The sequence below is a fragment of the Trypanosoma cruzi genome, genomic scaffold, assembly GCF_000209065.1.
Source record: "Trypanosoma cruzi strain CL Brener 1047053516833 genomic scaffold, whole genome shotgun sequence".
Classification (NCBI taxonomy): Eukaryota; Euglenozoa; class Kinetoplastea; order Trypanosomatida; family Trypanosomatidae; genus Trypanosoma; species Trypanosoma cruzi.
Genome location: NW_001849357.1, coordinates 67,580 through 86,108, shown reverse-complemented (window position 1 = coordinate 86,108; position 18,529 = coordinate 67,580). Strand labels below are relative to the sequence as shown.

General features: G+C 49.4%; 6 protein-coding genes across 6 annotated transcripts, besides 21 other annotated features; all 6 read right to left on the bottom strand.

Moving 5' to 3' along the window:
• Positions 1-2,104: a mobile genetic element.
• Positions 1-18,529: a sequence feature (heterozygous, non-Esmeraldo-like haplotype).
• Positions 1,939-2,090: a mobile genetic element.
• On the bottom strand, positions 2,712-5,723 carry Tc00.1047053508443.60 (hypothetical protein, conserved; the record flags this gene model as incomplete). Its single annotated transcript, XM_804180.1, has 1 exon — positions 2,712-5,723. The coding sequence occupies one exon, from the start codon at positions 5,721-5,723 to the stop codon at positions 2,712-2,714; it is 3,012 nt and encodes a 1,003-aa protein (XP_809273.1).
• Positions 5,780-5,812: a microsatellite.
• Positions 5,857-5,884: a microsatellite.
• Positions 6,292-6,312: a sequence feature (AT_rich).
• Positions 6,392-6,432: a microsatellite.
• Positions 7,025-7,067: a microsatellite.
• On the bottom strand, positions 7,077-8,969 carry Tc00.1047053508443.50 (hypothetical protein, conserved; the record flags this gene model as incomplete). Its single annotated transcript, XM_804179.1, has 1 exon — positions 7,077-8,969. The coding sequence occupies one exon, from the start codon at positions 8,967-8,969 to the stop codon at positions 7,077-7,079; it is 1,893 nt and encodes a 630-aa protein (XP_809272.1).
• Positions 8,968-8,999: a microsatellite.
• Positions 9,017-9,127: a sequence feature (T-rich).
• Positions 9,132-9,155: a microsatellite.
• Positions 9,184-9,223: a microsatellite.
• Positions 9,288-9,313: a sequence feature (AT_rich).
• Tc00.1047053508443.40 (uncharacterized protein) lies at positions 9,337-10,740 on the bottom strand (the record flags this gene model as incomplete). The annotated part of the gene is made up of 1 exon (XM_804178.1): positions 9,337-10,740. One exon carries the CDS (start codon positions 10,738-10,740, stop codon positions 9,337-9,339), a length of 1,404 nt encoding a protein of 467 aa, XP_809271.1.
• Positions 10,582-10,609: a sequence feature (AT_rich).
• Positions 10,887-10,944: a sequence feature (A-rich).
• Positions 11,067-11,103: a sequence feature (T-rich).
• Tc00.1047053508443.30 (hypothetical protein, conserved) lies at positions 11,600-13,924 on the bottom strand (the record flags this gene model as incomplete). Its single annotated transcript, XM_804177.1, has 1 exon — positions 11,600-13,924. The coding sequence occupies one exon, from the start codon at positions 13,922-13,924 to the stop codon at positions 11,600-11,602; it is 2,325 nt and encodes a 774-aa protein (XP_809270.1).
• On the bottom strand, positions 14,416-15,375 carry Tc00.1047053508443.20 (heat shock protein-like protein, putative; the record flags this gene model as incomplete). Its single annotated transcript, XM_804176.1, has 1 exon — positions 14,416-15,375. One exon carries the CDS (start codon positions 15,373-15,375, stop codon positions 14,416-14,418), a length of 960 nt encoding a protein of 319 aa, XP_809269.1.
• Positions 15,393-15,445: a sequence feature (A-rich).
• Positions 15,560-15,582: a microsatellite.
• Positions 15,714-15,759: a sequence feature (T-rich).
• Tc00.1047053508443.10 (hypothetical protein, conserved) lies at positions 15,928-17,640 on the bottom strand (the record flags this gene model as incomplete). The annotated part of the gene is made up of 1 exon (XM_804175.1): positions 15,928-17,640. One exon carries the CDS (start codon positions 17,638-17,640, stop codon positions 15,928-15,930), a length of 1,713 nt encoding a protein of 570 aa, XP_809268.1.
• Positions 18,265-18,356: a sequence feature (A-rich).
• Positions 18,454-18,504: a sequence feature (T-rich).

Sequence of the window (18,529 nt, the reverse complement as noted above, 5' to 3'; positions counted from 1 at the left end):
CCATAATTACGGTCCCGTCACGCTCCAGTGTGAAATTGTTGGGGGTTAAGGCCGCAATATCGGACCAACGACTCGCCGTTATTCACGCAAGTCGAAAAACAACGCGTTCCCTCCAATCGGTCCGGTCGCAGATATACCGATTCATCTCGTCCTCTGTCAAGGGGTGCGTCTGCCTCGTCTCGGTTCGCGCCGCAATTTCCTTTAGCCCCAGAACCATCATGTCCAGCGGGGTTCGATTCATTTCCAACATGGACCGCAGCATCCTGGCGTGCTGCCGTCGGGTCGATGGCGCCACGAATATTGCCGCCAAGAGTCCGCGCAGCTCTCCGCGTTGATCGGCCGTTCGTGCGTCCAGCAAAAGGTTGTAAATTGCCCCGCCAGGGAAATTCTCTGCTCCCACGTTGACGGCACACACACTTATCGAGCCGCCTCGTTCGCTCTCCTCATATAGCTGGCCCAAAGCGGGGATGTCGGAGGTTCGTCGTACCACAGTCGAGCATCGTTGGCGGATAAGCTCCATTGCCCTTCTCGTCGATTGATTCGGGCGATTAGAAAGATCAGACGAAGTGTCAGCGGCACGGTGCGGTGCCTTGTGTGCGGAAAGGTGGTGGTGGAATGGATGGGGCTGCTTTCCTCCGCCCTCGTAAGCAGCCAGCAGCCCCTTTGCCGTCACTTGACGTTCGTCTGTAGTTCGGGAAGCCCCTTTCGGGGCGCACGTTGCATGTAGAAGCCTCGTTTCAATAAATACGACACAATTGGCACCGCAAAGATCGCTGTTGTGGTGGTCGGGTTCCCCGTCAATCCACGAAAGGCCCAGCCACCCTCGCGAACGTGTCGGCCTCGTGAACGGCCATGTGAAGGCGGGCACGAAGTGTGGAGGGCGGGATATGCTGGGGTCGGTTGTTATCGCGATCAGCATCCGGAAGGTCTGCGGCAGGGCCCTGCCAAAATCCATGAACTGATCGGTGGGCTCCCGATCTATCTCCAGCGCGCGTCTGCACGACACAAAACCGTCGATGGCAATTTGAGCGTGAGCATCCCCACGGTGCCAATAATAACCGTATGCGCATCGGAGGTCGACGAGGACTCCGGAGACGACGTCATTCCATACACGCGGGGCCCAAGTGTTGACGTCCAATGCAAGGAAATGCAGTACCTGATCCTCTGCACCGAAGCCATGTTCCAAGGGGAAGGTGCGGGAGGGCAAAGGCATCGAGTGAGGAAGATGTGGTCGCCCAAAATTGTCCTGAGACGTTTGGGACTTGACCCGCCGTCTCCCTCCCGTGAGAGTGCGTTGGGGAAACGTGGATGCTGGCACGCCCCCAAGTCACTGATGCGTGCCTCTCGTTCCCGGAGTTTCGCCTGGGGTTGGGCAGGGCTGTCTATAAATGGCGTTCGCGCCCGGCAAGCGCCGATTCTCGTTGCGCAAGAAGACCGTCCGCCACCGCAATGTTGGATGCGCGCGCCGAGAAGTGGTTATTCGCTTCCTCCACTTGATGTTGAGGCCGCGCGCTCCGATTACCAACGTCTGTAACGGTGTTGGTATACTCCGAGTATTATCTCTGCCTCTCCGCGATGATCAGCCCTTGCTGGACCCCCAACTCACGGGCCGTCCCACACGATGTGCAGGAGCGCTCGAGTCTCGAAATTTGGTAAGTGAGGCGCCCGGAGATCCGTAATGTGTCCCGTAAGGCTCGAATCCCTCCAGGGTTTGGCGATGTTTCCCTGGAATCGACCGTAAGCCACTTATGGTAGCACTGTCACTCACCATTGATTCCGACTGTCCCTTTTCATCCATGTGGGTGAATTGCTCCTGTATTTCACCACGCTGTTTTACCAGAACCGCCACACTACTACCGATAAGGCTCCATTCCATAGCCGTGTAGGGAGCCATCTCCATTTCTTCACACACACTTGCAGGAAACAGGTTTGGCTGTAAAAACAAAAATAAAATAATTATTATCGTAAAGACATTATTAGTTCCCTGATTCCTAGAATCGCGGTCAACCAAAGAAGCATAAAGTAGGGGAAAATTGTCGTACAAAGTTCCCCTTATCAGGATATATATATAAATAATTAGATAGCCAGCTTGCCACAAGGTCCATTGCAAAAAAAAGAAAAGGGATCGATGACTTTCACAAAAAGCAAAATACATAATTGATGTGCCACACGTGGCAGCGGCACACACATATAACACGCAATAAGAAAAAGTCAGACTTATTTGTAAACTTTACGAAAACATCATACATGAAAAACACAGATCAAGAAAAACCGGTATATCAGAAAACTTTTACAATCCAAGAAAAGCAATACATACAAAACACAGTTCTCTTTCGTTTTTGTTTTTTTTCTTTTTTCAATTTTTATCATAATTTCAGATGTAAAACATGATGTGTTTCCGCTTGTCTTAATCATACTAAACATTCTCCGTCCAGTTTCTCAAAATCAATAATTCATCAGTAAATGACACTGGTGGTACTCCAAGAGCCCAACTTTACATAGAACACAGTGCTACCGCAATGAGTACAAACACACGAAAAAACTTCATTGCATAACCATTCTTCACTTCGAAAAATAATGCATTTTGTCCATAATTTCTTCCTTCTCGGTAGCATTTTCCTCTGACAAATTTTGTGCGCTTCCACTGCCGGTTTTGATTCCTTTGCTCCGACCGCCAAAAACAAGAAACTAACCTCTTCCCGTGACCACAACTACATTTCCTCTGCACCGGAAACCTTCCTCGAGCTGCGGTGTTCCTCTGAGACTGAGGCTGTCTCCGGCGCGTGACCGTCCTCGTCGGCGGCAACAGGTCTCTCGGCCTCAGTCGGATATTCCTCGCCGTCGGGCACCGCACCGGAAACCTTCCTCGAGCTGCGGTGTTCCTCTGGGACTGAGGCTGTCTCCGGCGCGTGACCGTCCTCGTCGGCGGCAACAGGTCTCTCGGCCCCAGTCGGATATTCCTCGCCCTCGGGCACCGCACCGGAAACCTTCCTCGAGCCGCGGTGTTCCTCTGAGACTGAGGCTGTCTCCAGCGCGTGACCGTCCTCGTCGGCGGCAACAGATCTCTCGGCCTCAGTCGGATATTCCTCGCCCTCGGGCACTGCACCGGAAACCTTCCTCGAGCCACGGTGTTCCTCTGAGACTGAGGCTGTCTCCGGCGCGTGACCGTCCTCGTCGGCGGCAACAGGTCTCTCGGCCTCAGTCGGATATTCCTCGCCCTCGGGCACTGCACCGGAAACCTTCCTCGAGCTACGGTGTTCCTCTGAGACTGAGGCTGTCTCCGGCGCGTGACCGTCCTCGTCGGCGGCAACAGGTCTCTCGGCCTCAGTCGGATATTCCTCGCCCTCGGGCACCGCACCGGAAACCTTCCTCGAGCTGCGGTGTTCCTCTGAGACTGAGGCTGTCTCCGGCGCGTGACCGTCCTCGTCGGCGGCAACAGGTCTCTCGGCCTCAGTCGGATATTCCTCGCCCTCGGGCACCGCACCGGAAACCTTCCTCGAGCCACGGTGTTCCTCTGAGACTGAGGCTGTCTCCGGCGCGTGACCGTCCTCGTCGGCGGCAACAGGTCTCTCGGCCTCAGTCGGATATTCCTCGCCCTCGGGCACTGCACCGGAAACCTTCCTCGAGCCACGGTGTTCCTCTGAGACTGAGGCTGTCTCCGGCGCGTGACCGTCCTCGTCGGCGGCAACAGGTCTCTCGGCCCCAGTCGGATATTCCTCGCCCTCGGGCACCGCACCGGAAACCTTCCTCGAGCCGCGGTGTTCCTCTGAGACTGAGGCTGTCTCCAGCGCGTGACCGTCCTCGTCGGCGGCAACAGATCTCTCGGCCTCAGTCGGATATTCCTCGCCCTCGGGCACTGCACCGGAAACCTTCCTCGAGCTGCGGTGTTCCTCTGAGACTGAGGCTGTCTCCGGCGCGTGACCGTCCTCGTCGGCGGCAACAGGTCTCTCGGCCCCAGTCGGATATTCCTCGTCCTCGGGCACCGCACCGGAAACCTTCCTCGAGCCACGGTGTTCCTCTGAGACTGAGGCTGTCTCCGGCGCGTGACCGTCCTCGTCGGCGGCAACAGGTCTCTCGGCCTCAGTCGGATATTCCTCGCCCTCGGGCACTGCACCGGAAACCTTCCTCGAGCCACGGTGTTCCTCTGAGACTGAGGCTGTCTCCGGCGCGTGACCGTCCTCGTCGGCGGCAACAGGTCTCTCGGCCTCAGTCGGATATTCCTCGCCCTCGGGCACTGCACCGGAAACCTTCCTCGAGCCACGGTGTTCCTCTGGGACTGAGGCTGTCTCCGGCGCGTGACCGTCCTCGTCGGCGGCAACAGGTCTCTCGGCCTCAGTCGGATATTCCTCGCCCTCGGGCACTGCACCGGAAACCTTCCTCGAGCCGCGGTGCTCCTCTGGGACTGAGGCTGTCTCCGGCGCGTGACCGTCCTCGTCGGCGGCAACAGGTCTCTCGGCCTCAGTCGGATATTCCTCGCCCTCGGGCACTGCACCGGAAACCTTCCTCGAGCCACGGTGTTCCTCTGGGACTGGGGCTGTCTCCGGCTCGGGCTTAGTAGTTGAAAATTTCTCTTCACGCGAAGACTCTTTTGAAGAAGCATGAGCAGTTGAATAAGTCTCCGGTGAAGTCTTATTCATCTTCCCGTCCGCGCTTTCCTGCTCCAATTCAAGTTCTCGCCAAGCATCATTCATTTCTTCACACGAGACCTCCTCCAATGGGCCGTGCGGAGCAGAGGCTCTTCTCTCGTCTTCCACGTCCCAGCGCAGTTTTTCAGCAACTTCTCGGGTATCGTGTCCCGCAGCCAATGATGTGAGGCTGCGTATCAGGTTAGGACGGCCCCCTGCGTGCCACGCCAACGCGGCTGTGTGCTTCCCGTATGGCCCAAACGTTTTGCGCGACAAAGAAACAATTGACAACCAGAGTTCGTTGTTTTCCACTTCCTCAATTTCATACCGCTCGGCGACCTCTCTGCGGATAACGGAAAACAGACTAACCCCATACATGTCAAAAAGCCACCGCATCATACAGCGCCAATCATCCTGTTCTTCATTTTCAATAGCCTCACGAGATTCTTCACACACTTCATAAAATGTCTTCTCCTTTGGCTCAGACTTCGTCCCATATCGCTCCATCCAAAGGTAGCGGAAGTAATCCGGTGGCGCCAGACGGAACACATCACGACGAATACGGAGGCGTTCCTCGTCTTCTTCACGCTCCACACGAGCACGACCATTAGTTTCTTGCTCATTGCACTGGTAAAAGCACAGCAAAAGGAGCCATGAATGGGAACACGCCTCTTCAATAGGAACACGCTGGCGTGCTTCCAGAGAAGAAAGCCAGTGACGCAACTCCTGTTCTTCTTCGGCAAGTCGGTTGTATTTTGTAAATGGGAATCCAGGAAAAAAGCGCCTCCTCGGTGGCATGACAGAACGTGGTGGAATTGGCGGCAGCCACACCGCTTTTTCTTGCTCCATCACCTGCAGTGTATGCTTGTCGTATGTAATCTGGCGGCAGGAATGAGTGTCCCGATTTTTCTTCCGTTCACCAATCATGATGCCGATGACATGACGAAGATCATTCACTGCTGCATCCAGTTCCGCCTCGATGCGCTTCCGCTCGCCTGTTTCCTCCCGGTATACGCGCTTTAGCAGCTCATCAGGCAACGGCTCACGTGTGACCAATGCATGATAATACTCCGCAAACGTCCGTGACACCAAAGCCATTGGACCGCCCCAAACAATATAAATATGCTCCCACACGAGCTGGATGAGGCACGGTCAAAAAAAAAAAAAAAAAAAAAAACAAAGAGAAATTTTCTTGAATCCTCTCTCTGCCTTTATCTGACTGCTTCCTATTTTATTGTTGTTGTTGTTGTTGTTGTCGTGTATATTCAATGAGCTTCCCTCTGTGTGTTTTGTTGATCTTCTCCACAACTTTTTTGGCGTACCGCGTTTTTCCTCACGTTTCTCCCACTTTTTTCAATCAAAAAAAAAAAAAAAAAGAGAATTACCGGGCGCTGCAAATCATCACGCATGAGAGCAAAGCCGCGACGCCATAATGTTCAGTCGTCGAGTAAAAAGCACACAAACACAAGTCAAACGCAAGCGAAAAAAAAGAAAAAAAAAACCGGATTATTGCGAGGCAGAGGCAAAGCGAGCCATACACCCCGGCAAGTACACTAGAAATACGAGGGAAATAGGGGGTGGAAAGGCATGCATCTAAGCATACATGCATATATGTCCCTGCAGATGCGTGGAAATCGAGTAAATAAATGTAAAATAAAAGACGACCAATAAAAAAAAAAAAAAAAAAGATCAAATGACAGATATGTCCACAAGCCGCCATGCAACACTAACAAAAGCTGCGGATGACCATGCAACAGCAACAACTCACAGACACAAGTACATACATACACACACATATATATATATAAAGAGGGAAAGTGTGAAAAAAAGAAACGATCAGCAGAAATCTACGACGATACCAAAAAAACAACAACAACAAAAAATCTCACAATTCATGGAATTGGCTCCGGGCAAAAATTTCGTCCCACCCCACCCCTCCATACCGCAGCCCAAGAGCGGCAGATATTAAATGTTCAGGGTCTTTCGAGAAAAAAAAAAAAGAAGGCGGAGCCGTGCTTATGCGTAGATATAATGATTTCACCAAATACTCTCGGTGAATATACAAATACACCAAGAGAATTTCTTTAAAAGAAAGAAAGAAAAAAAGGAATCACGTAGTCATCGTGACCTTGCACACACACACACAAAAAAAAAAACACTTATATATACGGAAAGCGAAATAAAACAAAGAATCAGAAGAAGAAAAAAAAAACATGAAAAATAAGAACACATTAACAACAAAGGCTTAACAAATCAATCAGATGTTCGGCCTCCAGTTTTTCATGCATACGCACCACCTTATTTGTATTCAACCTGTTTTATTTTCATACATATATGTGTGTGTGTGTGTCCCTTCCGCATCCAAAATAATATCCACCGTGCAAGATACACGCACACACATGTATATATTTATATATATGTATATATAAGTTTATATTTATACGTGCCGAGTCATTGCATTTCGGTTGTTGTTGCTGTTGTTGTCTTCTTTGGCATGCGTGGTTTTGTTTCCTCTTCCGTCTTTGGTCTATCGACGCCGCATGTAACCGCGAACCGTCCCCCCCGCCCTGCACGGCATGAGGACCGCTGCGCAGAGCGCATGGCAAAGTGCAGATTCGATAGTCGAAAGTCCGGGGGATCTAACGCGAGCTGCTCCACATCCCACCCAGCACGCCGCAGCGCCTCACGGAACTCGGCGCCGTGACGCAGCCACACCGACTGTTCCTCGTTGCACGAGCGGAGAAATCGCGTTATTTCCCCCACCGTTTCCGCATGATACAACAGTGCGGTGTAGGCTAATAAATAGGCTGTCAAAAGATGTAATGAGTCACACTCTTGATGAACCAACAGCACAAGCCGCTGACGGATACTTTTGCAAATGAACGTGCCCTTCGCTGCAGCGCCTAATGAAAGCTTTGAGAAAAACAAATTCCATGACTCCGGCAGCTCCCAACGTCGCCAGCACTCCTTCAGCGAGAGTGGAGCGGCCGGTTCCCACAAGGCTAACAAAAACATTTCCGCTGAGCAAGCGTACAACACGTCCTGTTCAAGCGTGACAAAAGAAATGCGAAGTTTACTAACGGGGGGACTTACGTACAAAAGACGCGTGCGATCATTGGGATCACGTGCCTTTTCATCCAGCATACGGAGCCCTATACGGTCGCTGACCTCTTGTGGGGTGGGTATGTGGCGCCGATGTATCCCCCCACGTCCCACGTAGTCGCGCAACACGACAGAGAGCGTAGTGACATTTAAAATCCGAAACGCAATTTTACTCATTGACTGGTACGATAAAACAAGATTCAATGCACAACAAAACAATACGGTGGCAAGCTGTGCCACAAGAGACGTCACAACGGATGTGTACATAATGCCAAATGCCGTAAAAATTGTGTAAATCACCATTCCAAATGAGTTTAACTTTTTCGTGAGCTCCGCGAGATTGTTGCTCACCGCAAAGTGCTGCAAGGCAGCAGCACGTGACACCAAAAATATAAGAGAAGCAGATTGCCGTGCACATGAGGTCATGATGGCACCTAAAAGGAGATGCTGGGGCAGCAGCGAAGGAACAAGCATCTCTGCGACCACGGAGAGGTTCTGTAGGCCAACACTCACGAAAAACCAAAATTTGGGTCGGTTTTCGTAAGAAACAATACGATTTGCCAAATACGCCGCGGCAAGTGCCGGGAGAAGATCTTTCATCATCCACAACTGGGGAGAAGAGCCGAGAAAAAACCCGTTTAGGATAGACTGAAAGCCGATAGAGGAGGCAAAACTAGAGACAGAAGAACTACACAACGAAAGAAGAAAATAACGACGAAAGCCAACCTCGCATGATTCCGGATATCCCCGAGGCATTCCAAACAGAAACAGACGCTGAAAGGGTGTTCCCTCGCGATGAGAAAGAAGAAAAAAGGCTCCAGGCTTCTTAGAAGACTCCTCCCATGTATACATGTTCTTGCACTGCGAAAACCCCATTTCCTTCATATGCGGCGTGCCATTCTTCGCACAGTCGGTGTTTGTTGATGGAGAAGGAGGAATGACGGAGGCAGCGGAAGAAATTGAGGCAGCACCGGATGCATTGGCTCCAATATTATCATTACCCGCACTATAATTATTGCACCTCCCTTGATTCGTCTTCAATACCGTGACTGTGGGAGCCGAAGAGATACATCTCCGCTGACACATACCGCTGCACTCCATCTTAATGTAAATAAAACCGCCGGTCGTACATCCACGAAGTATGCCCTGATGAAAGTATCGCAGCATTGGACTTCCCTTCCTACAAAATGTAACGCATCGACGTGCTACGTATCTACAAGAAATAACCAATGATGCCATCATATATATATATTATATATTATATATATATATGAAGCTCTGTAACACGTAAAAAAAAAATAATAATAATTAGAAATAAAAGGAAATTAATAATAATAAAACAAAACAGATAATGTAAAAAAAAAAAAAAATTGTCAAATCAACCAAAAATAAATATAAAAGGAAATATATATATATATATATATATATGCCAAAAAGCAAATTGAGTAAAAGTAGGTACACACACATATATACACATACATATATGTATGTATGTATGCGTAAAGGTACGATAAATAATCTGCAAGAAATGTACAAAAACATGATGCATCCACAATATTCATAATAATAATAAAAAAAAAAAAAATGGAGAAGAAAAGGGGAGGCAAAATTACTCCTCAGACAACACAGAAACGCTAATAACTCGACGTTCAAGAAGCTGCTGACGCGCTCGCTCATTCTCTTCAGAAAGAGAAGACTCCTCTAAAGACCTCATGTCTTGAAGTCGCTGCAACAGGGAACGCATTTCGGCAACAATTTGGTCTCGTACTTTAATTTCGTGTGCCTGCTTCTCCACAAGAACATTCAGCGCCTCGTTCTCCAGACGCAATTCAGAAGACGCCTTGTGAGATTTAAGAACCTCCTGCAAGTGCTCTGTCAACGTCTTCACCTGCTCGCTCATGCGGGCACAATCCTGTAACGCGGCAGCGCGACTCTCATTCGCCAGCTCCAACATATCACGTGCCTCCTTCAACTCGCACTGGGTACATGCAACAGTGCGTTGCAGCAACGCCACTTCTCTTTCATATGAGTCCTGTTGAGGGTAAGCGCTCACCAAGCAGTTTTCCTCTCGTACAGGATGCGTGTTGAAAGTTGCATCAACTCCTCCTCCTTCCCCCGTGGCTAAGGCTCCTCCGTGATTAGAGAAAAAAAAGTCGTTTGGCTTATCGGCAAAGTCGCCCTCTCTTTGTTTGGTGCGAAGCCAAAGTAAGTATTTTCCCACGAAATCCTCTCGCTCCAGCTGCCTTTTCACGGCTCCTGCGCAATCCATCGGCAATGCATCTTTTAACTCACTCGCAAGTAAAAGACCCATGCGCTCTCCGAGAGCACTAGGACAGGAAGAGGCACACCAGCTCTTCTCAGCCTTTTTCTCCCCTGTAATCCCGTGAGGAAATGAGCCTGTACACCTTTTTCCCCCACCGCAACACACCTCGACAGAGTTCCTTGTGTGAGTTGCGGCCCTTCTCAATTCTTCATTCTCGACCAGGAGCGCCCAGAATTGTTCCTCCACAAGTTTAAGTTTTTCATTCTCCGACCTCAGGCCTCGCAGCTCCTCCTCCAACTCGAGCACCCGAGAGCCGTGCGACGCATGTGTCAGGCCTGCAGGGCGTTGACCGCGTTCTGTCGTTAGGTGACAAGAGAGCTGCGGCGCTGCGACCTCCCTTCTCACCCCGTCCGCCGCCTCAGGCGCTCTTTCGCCCCCAATGGCGGTCCCCAACGAAACGGCAAAAGAAGAAGAGAACGAAGAAAAAGGACGACACGCACCGTGCAGTGGCGTCACCGAGGATGCCTGCATGCGCCCCCAGCCGCTCTTCTCCACCCAAAACAGGCACCCGACGCCTGACGGATCCCACCCAAAAATAAAAATAATAATAGTAATAAAAGGCGCTCTAAAACAACAAATTTCTCTTTCGTCAATCCCTTCTCTCAACTTGTATGTAAGTTGAGGGTTGGCGCAGATCTCATAAATATGCGCAAGAGGAAAAGAAAGAAGTAAAGTAATAAAGAACGGCATCGCAATAAATAAAAAATTACAAAAAAAAAACAGTACACCTCCGCAACACTACAAATTACCAACCCAAATAAAGACAATGGATGGAGAAACAACAAACAGAAGCAAGTCTAGCACACCAATGGCTTCACCTTTTATTCTTGGTGATATTTATTTCTGTTTCTTTTATTAATTCTTTTTTTTTTTTTTTTTCCTTCTCTTCCCTTTGCATATGTGCAATTTCTCTCATTTCTTCCTAGTGAGACTCCCTCTTTTTTCTTGGGTGGGGGGACTCCCACCCTTATCACAATTGCTTTCTCTTTCTCCCCAATTCACTCTGTACATCAAGAAAAACAAAAAAAACAAAACAAAAAAAGGAAACAAAACGGGAGGGGGGTACATGAAATGCGCAGCCGATACGACGCATGCCACGCAACGGACGATCCGAAAATAAATCGTCCGACGGCCACGGGGTCATGTCTCTGCGGCGCCACCATTCCCTCATAGTGTGGCGCTGCGGGCAGTGACATGGCAAATTCCGCCGTACACCCGCAACAGCTTCACTCACGGGAAATTTAAAATAAAAAGGGGGTTAAATAAGCTGACAGCACATATAAAACGGCAGCAAAAATATAAGCCGAAAAAGCCAGAGACAAAAACAAAGAAATAACCACCACCCAATGAAGTATTTGCGCATTTCTCTTTCCGGGGACAAGTCTCTTGAAGGAACTTATGCGCTTAAAGCTACGGGTGAACAAAAAAGTTGACATGTGGAATAAAGCCAAACGTATCCAAAAACATAAATGTGTACACATAACCCCCTCCCCTACTTTTACCCTCTGCTCCTCATCACACCGCATTTTCCTTCAGTTCTCTTATGATTTTAGTCAAAGTCAAGCCACGAAGGTTCATTTTTCGACGATGGAGGGACCACATCAGATTCTAATTTTGCATCCGACTCGCTTTTACCTGTCAATTTAGTCTCATCAATCTCTGCATATACATCGTCCTCTTCCTCCTCCTCTTCTGCCTGCAGGCTGGCGGTTTTGCCGGTACTGGCGGGTGCTTCCGCCAAAGAATTTTTATGAACGCCAGCGTCCTTGACATCATTATGCCCAGAAACTGGAAGGCCAACTTCATTGGCGGAATTCCCGGTTCCCGTGTGTGGCTCATCCCCATTACTGGCGTCGTCGTTATCAAACCACGACGGGACTGTGGACTTTTCATCCTTCTTTTCTGATTTCTCCACTTCTTTCTCCCCCGACGTCCCTGATTCTAATTCGCCTTCATCCTTTACTGTCGATGCCGTATCATTCTTGACATCGGCCAGGCTGGGCTGCGTGAGTTTGTCACTTAAAGCATGCAAATCCTCAGAGACAGATGTGTGATCGGGCGCCGGTCCCGCTGCACCAGGCGTGGATGTTACAGAACTGCGTTGCTCCGTTGCCGGTGTTTCAACGCTCAGTCGCGTCTCTCCTACACGACGCTTAAGTTCCTCTAAGGCTTTATCAACAGAACTTTGCGTGTGTTCGCACGATGTATTGGTACTCAGCAGCCCGGTACCTTCTGAAGTTCTCGAAGGTTCTTCGATCAAAGTCGACTCCCCCCGCGCTTCCTTTTCCTGAACAGTCAGTGACTCATTTGCGCTGGCGAAGTGATGCTTCTGCATTGAAGGCTTTTGAGGGTCGTCTGCATGGCCGACGGCATTTAAAGCAGAGTCAGCACTCACTTCAGCTTCCCCATGTGCTTTTTGCTCATTGATCTTAGCTGTTAATTCCTCCACCCGCTTTCGCAACCGACTGATGCGCTTCAAAAGGCCTGCTCTCTCATTTTTTGCTTCCCTCTTACTGGCTTCACTAGAGCCGTGAGTTGCGTTAGTGGGCGACTTTGACCTCATGCGGCGCAGCTGCCCCCGCAGTTGCTGAATGTGCTGTGCCTTCCTTTGGTTCTCTTCAACTAGTTTACGCACATCAGGGTCATTGCACACTTCTTGTGTCTTCTCCTTGTTATTCGCCCGCTCCAACTGTTCCTCCAACTTTTTCGCACGAAACGCAGCATCTCCATACATCTTCACCGCCTCGAATGCATCACGCCGAGCCCTTTCAAGGGAACGCTGCGTCAGCACGGATTCGGCCTTTATCTCTTCTCTAAGTCGTCTGCACGCCAAATCGGAGGCATGCTGCGCCTCGCTGTTAATAAGAACCTTCTCATTCTGGCGAATCACCAAAGATAGTGCTCGCTTTTCTTGCAAGAGCTTTGCTATATCGGCCTTGCAATCCTCAATAAGAGAATAATAGACGTTTAGTTGCTTGTTTGCGGCAAGCTTCCTGCGAAGCTCGTTGCGCAACGAGATCAATTTTTCCCGCTCCCCGCGCAACTCTTGGCGATTCTGCTCACGGCGCATTGAAGTTTCAACCGATATGGTTGATTTTTGGAGCCGCCGGTACTCATGCGTGGACCTTTTGTTTTCAACTTTTTTATTCCTTTGATGCCCGTTGGAATATTTCCCTGCACGCCCATTTTCAAACAGCCTCATGCGAAGTTCGTCATTTTTTGCCAAAAGGTTAGAGAGTTCCTCCGTTGTGTTCACAGTAATTGGTTCATCACCGGAATCACCCCCGTTTGTTTCCTTTTGAGTTTTTTGGGGGGACGCATGTGAATTTCCCGGTGTTACTTGGGACTCTCCCCCTTGGGGCGCATAATTTCTCTTTTTCAGGCGGTGGATCATGCTTTCCATCCCTCCCGTGGTGCTCCTGGGGGTGGTGTCGTCCCCGTATATGGTTGATAGAGTCGAGATCGATTTTAAAACTTCTTTGCCGCGGCTCTTTTTCCTTTTTGAAGTTTTACGTGCATTCCCATTGCTGCCCGTAACCTTCTTTTTGTTGTTCACTCGGCTGCCCCTGGAGTTCACTACGTGCTCGTCGCTTGTCTTCCTGTCCTGACTGACAGGCGCGGCTTCACCTTTGGCATTTCCTTCCTCTCTGTTGGTGCTGTCGCCACGGAGACTTCCACCCTTGCGCCTGCCACTACTTTTCTCGCTTCCGCTCTTCGAAGTAGTAGACGTGAGGGTGGACGCCTTGGATGACAAACTTTCAAAGCTCTCCCCGTATTTTTCGGATGCGTCATCCCTCCCCTCTTTTTTCACTTCCTCGTTTAAGATCTCCTGATTGTCACTCCTGGCAGAACAATCGGACAGCTCAGAAAGCATCGTCCTCGTCCCTTTCCGAGCGGTTTACAGCAAAATTCCCGCAGTCTGTTACAAATGGCGCACACACACTCCCTCTTTGCAACACCACCAAAAAAAGACAAGGCAAGAAAAATACGGAGAGGGAAGAAAACTCATAGAGCACATGCCGCCTCCAAAAGATTGCACCACAAGAAGACAAAAAAAAGGGCTGAGCATATCAAAAACGATAAAGAGGCACAAACACACACACACAGAAAAAAAAAAAAGGAAGAGACATCCACATCCTCGGCAATGATGCCATTGCAATTTTTTGCTCTCTACATGATAGAAAAAGAAGTACATGCACACAATGCGTAAATCGCCAGCCTCAACAACGTGACGCAGAAGTAAATCCGTGTAAAATCTCAAATGGGCTTCACTCGTCATTCATCTTTCTTTGTATTTCCCCCGCCTTCTCTCTTCCTTTTTTCCCCCTTGTTTGTTTCCCAATCAAAAAAAAACAAAAAAAAAACTCATTTCACATCCAGAATGCGTCGCAATTCCGACTTCTGCTCTAGCGTTAGGAAACCGGGAAACTTCGTGTCACACTCCACGATGAGATCACCACGGGGGTTGGAAAGATCCTCGTTGCGCGGTAGTCCCTGGCCCGCAACCCGACGGCGGTACTTGGGATGCACAATCTCATCAATAAGAACCGTGATGTCGACCCCTTCCATTGTCTTTACAGTAAGCGTGACGCCACAAAGTGCCTCACAAAGTGTGATTGGCATCACAACAACAAGGTCATCTTCCTCGCGCCGGAAACGGTCATGAGGCAGCAGCTCCAGCACCACCACAACATCCCCACGCGCAAATCCTTCCTTCCAGTTGCCCTTTCCGTCTACAACAAACCTGTCACCGGCGTGGGCACCCTTGGGCACACGAAGATCAAAACTCTCCTCCGTGATGATCTCTTGCCCCTGACGCACGTGGTGGGACTGCCACGTGGCGCGACGCATCGCACCATAGAACACGTCCTCTAGTGACACGGATAATGAGACCTCAATGGGTGGGACTTTTACAAGAGTTTTGGGAATAACGGCACTGGTACTGAAGAAATTGTGTTGGTTGTTGCGTAGCCCACTGATCTCTCCAATAACCTGAAACGGATTATCCACTCCAAAAAAACAACGAAACACTTCATATGGGTCAATAGCATCGAGGTCAATACCTCCAGGAACCCATTGATTTCCTGTCCCACCGTGTCGAACGCCCTCCTCACCGTACATGTCGTAGATGCCCCGTGCCTTGGGATTTGATAGCACCACGTATGCCTGCGACACGTGTTTGAACTGCTTCTCAAGGGCCTTTGGGTCAGGATGGTTAGGGTTGCACTGTGGGTTGAACGCCATGGATTGGCGGCGATACGCCTTTGCGATGGCATCATCCTCCGCCTCATGGTGGATGCCCAGCACATCGTACAGATTCGACATGATGTCTTTTTGTCGCGTTTCTTTTTATTCTTCCTTTTTTTTATATTTTTTTTCTTTTTCTTTTTTTTTTCCTCCTTCCTTCTCTCCGTGTTTGCTTGCAAGATACGCCCCTCTCCCCCGTGTTCTACTTTCCCGGCCTCAGGAATGGGCACCGTCCAGAGCTCTTCCCAATGCCACACGCAAAAAATAAATAAATAAATAAATAAAAGATGAGAACAAACAAGAACGCAAAGGAGGAGAAGCGGAAACCGCAAGCGGGGAGCGTGGCAGCCCCCATCCTTCGCAGAAATTTAGTTACCACCCCATCCCGGCCAATATACATCCAGCCGCCAAGTGAGAAGAAAAAGTAACAAAAGAAAAAAAAAAGGAAGAAAAATAAAAAAACAAGTGGATGAAAATGCGTGTTGCTCCTCCCCACACCTTTTCCTTGAGCAAATTATGTCCCCAAATTCCCTTTCCTTCCTTCTCTCTCTCTCTCTCCCAGTACGCACACCCCTTTTTGTTTCCTTTCGCTTGTGTGCCTCAATGAAGTACAATCGTCACATCCAAATGTCATTCTCGGCCGTGAGTGGCGCATCTTCTTGCCACCACCGTGTCGGGGGACCTAAAACCATCCTCTCGCCGCTCAAATCGTGTTGGCAATATGGTGCGTTCCGAATTCCGGACAGTGTGTTGCCACGCAACTGGTCGTGAAGAAGGAGCGAAAGCCTGCACACCCCGTGAAAACACTGTCAGTGGAGCATGCTTCCCCGTCTTCTGAATGTCATCCGCAGAAAATGCCCGGATTGGGCCAAAACTCAAAAATCCCGGCGTTTTCTTACGTAAATTCCTCGAGGCCGATGGCATTGGGCGAAGTGCCTCTGGTGTTTGGTAAAGACTGTTCGGGGACGTCAATCTCGAGCAAAATTGCGACCTCTTAGCCGCCCACCAGCGAGGTAGTGGATTTCCTGCGACGTTGACACAACTCCTTTTACCTGAAGAGAAGGTCAAACACAGCGACTCACGGTCTCTCGCAGATTTCGCACCATTCAACGGAACTTTCAGTGAACAGGCGGCGCAACGCCGTCCATTCTCTAAACGCGGTGAAACCATCCTGCGACTGGCGTCCGCATCAAACACGAGACATTTCGCTTTCGGCGTGCGGAGTCTTTTGCGGTCAGGCAGATGGCGCCGAGTCTCCGGCTCAGGTGATCGCTCGGTTGAAAGTCCACCCGAGCAAAAGCAGCAAAGAGGAACTTGCGAGATCACATCCCGGCCCTGCGCGGCGCGGAGAAAGGCCGCATGAATCATCTCCTGCTGCGTGATCCTCTCAAGTTCCTCTCGGCGCGCGTTTAGCAACTCGGCCTCTCGAGAATTTACCGAAAACGCCACGAGTAAATTCCGCATGGCGCAGAGGTACCGGTCACACCATCTGGGCGTAAGAAGGGAGGGGGCACGGCACAAAAATGTCTGAAACTTTTCGCATGAATTTAATACATCTCCATTCTCAGTCAGCTGCTGAATCTCAAGCAAAGCCCTATCAAAAGTTTCCACTCCACTGCCAGTTAGACTCTCGGCAAGGGTACAGAAATCCTTTACATCTTCAAGGGAATTCACGTAAAAAGCCTCCCCCAGCAGCCGATGCATGGCGGCCTGGATAGCGGAGTCCGTCTCCCGCTGCGCATCCATCAGTACACCAGGCACATTGATCCCGTCCAATGTTTTCCGTGTAATGGCGTCTGAGACACCATAAAGCGAAGAAAACAACTTTTTCCGCAGAGAAAACAGCTGCGGCAGTGAAGCCACCTTCCATGCCTGCATCTCCGCCGAGGACCAGTGAGGCGCATGCTCCGACACGAGTGATGCTGGGAACTCCTCCTGAACATGCGAGACAGCACAAACTCCACGATGGCTCGTGATTGCTTTCTGCGCAGGCAAAGTGATGCGGCAAGAACCCGGTCGTGCCGTCAAGTAAGCCTTACTGGATATGTCTCGCGCTTCAGAGAGCTCCTTGCAAAGATCATCCAACAGCCCCCGCACCTCTTGCAGCTTCTCATTTTGAGCAATTAGTTTTTCCACAAGATATGCCATGCCCGCACCTTCCCTCAAATCAAGAGAAAAAGAATTCTTCACGATTTCTTCCTGACGCAGTGGCCGAAAAGTGGGAAATGCAAGATCCTTCTCCCATCTAACATTGGGAGCCGCATCGTCTTCGTCCTTCTGGACGGTGGCTGGCCAAAGCCTCCGTGCAACCGTCGCAACCCCGTTAACCTCCTCGTTAACCATTAATGAATCGGCAACGCCACGCACACAACGCAAGAAGCCTTGTGTATACGTATATGTATATGAAATGGGGAAGATATAAAATAAAAAGAGAAAAAAAAAAGAACGCAAAAACAAATAAAGGCCTCGGAGTTTGTTTTGTTGTTGTTTTTTAAGCCCCTTCTTTGCGTGTAGTTTTATCCTCCCGCTGTTGTTGTTTTCCCTTGGCTCCCTTCCTCCTGCTCCTTACCCCTCTTTGCCGGCGCCCTACCCACAGTGAAGAGGAAAAAAAAAAAAAGGGGGGGGGTTCCATCCACAACGCGGCACACGGCACAGCGCCATTTAACAAAAGCATAAATTAACTGAAATAAAATGATAGGACGCATGATGGGAGGACTGGTAACAGTATCATGGGAATTGCACGCACTTCTCACAACTCCGTATAAAAGTAAATAGAAATAAAAAGAGTTAAGTAGAATGAGACAAAACTCAAAGACGATGCATCACAACCTTCACGCAAATCAAGTACTGCGGTCATGTGTAGTTTCATTCTCATTCAATTTAATTTGTTTTTCTCTCCTCTTCTTTCATATTATGATTGACGTTCCAAGGTAAACATTCTCCTCAAGTGAGCAGCCTCCTTGTTACTTCTTTTTATTATTATTATTTTTTTTTTTTTCATTCCTCCTTCCAGTTCTAAACTCCCCTTTATTTATTATTTTTTTTTCCTTTTCGTTTCTTTCGTTTGCTGTCCAAAAGGCGGCATTTGTTTACATGCGTGTACATGCCGCTAGGCGCCGCAAATTGATGGTAAACATTCACCCATCGTAAATTTGTAATAAAAGAAAAAAGAAAAGGAAAAAGAAGAAAAAAATAAAAGCACAGAAACTTCAAATTCCCCCAAAATAAACTA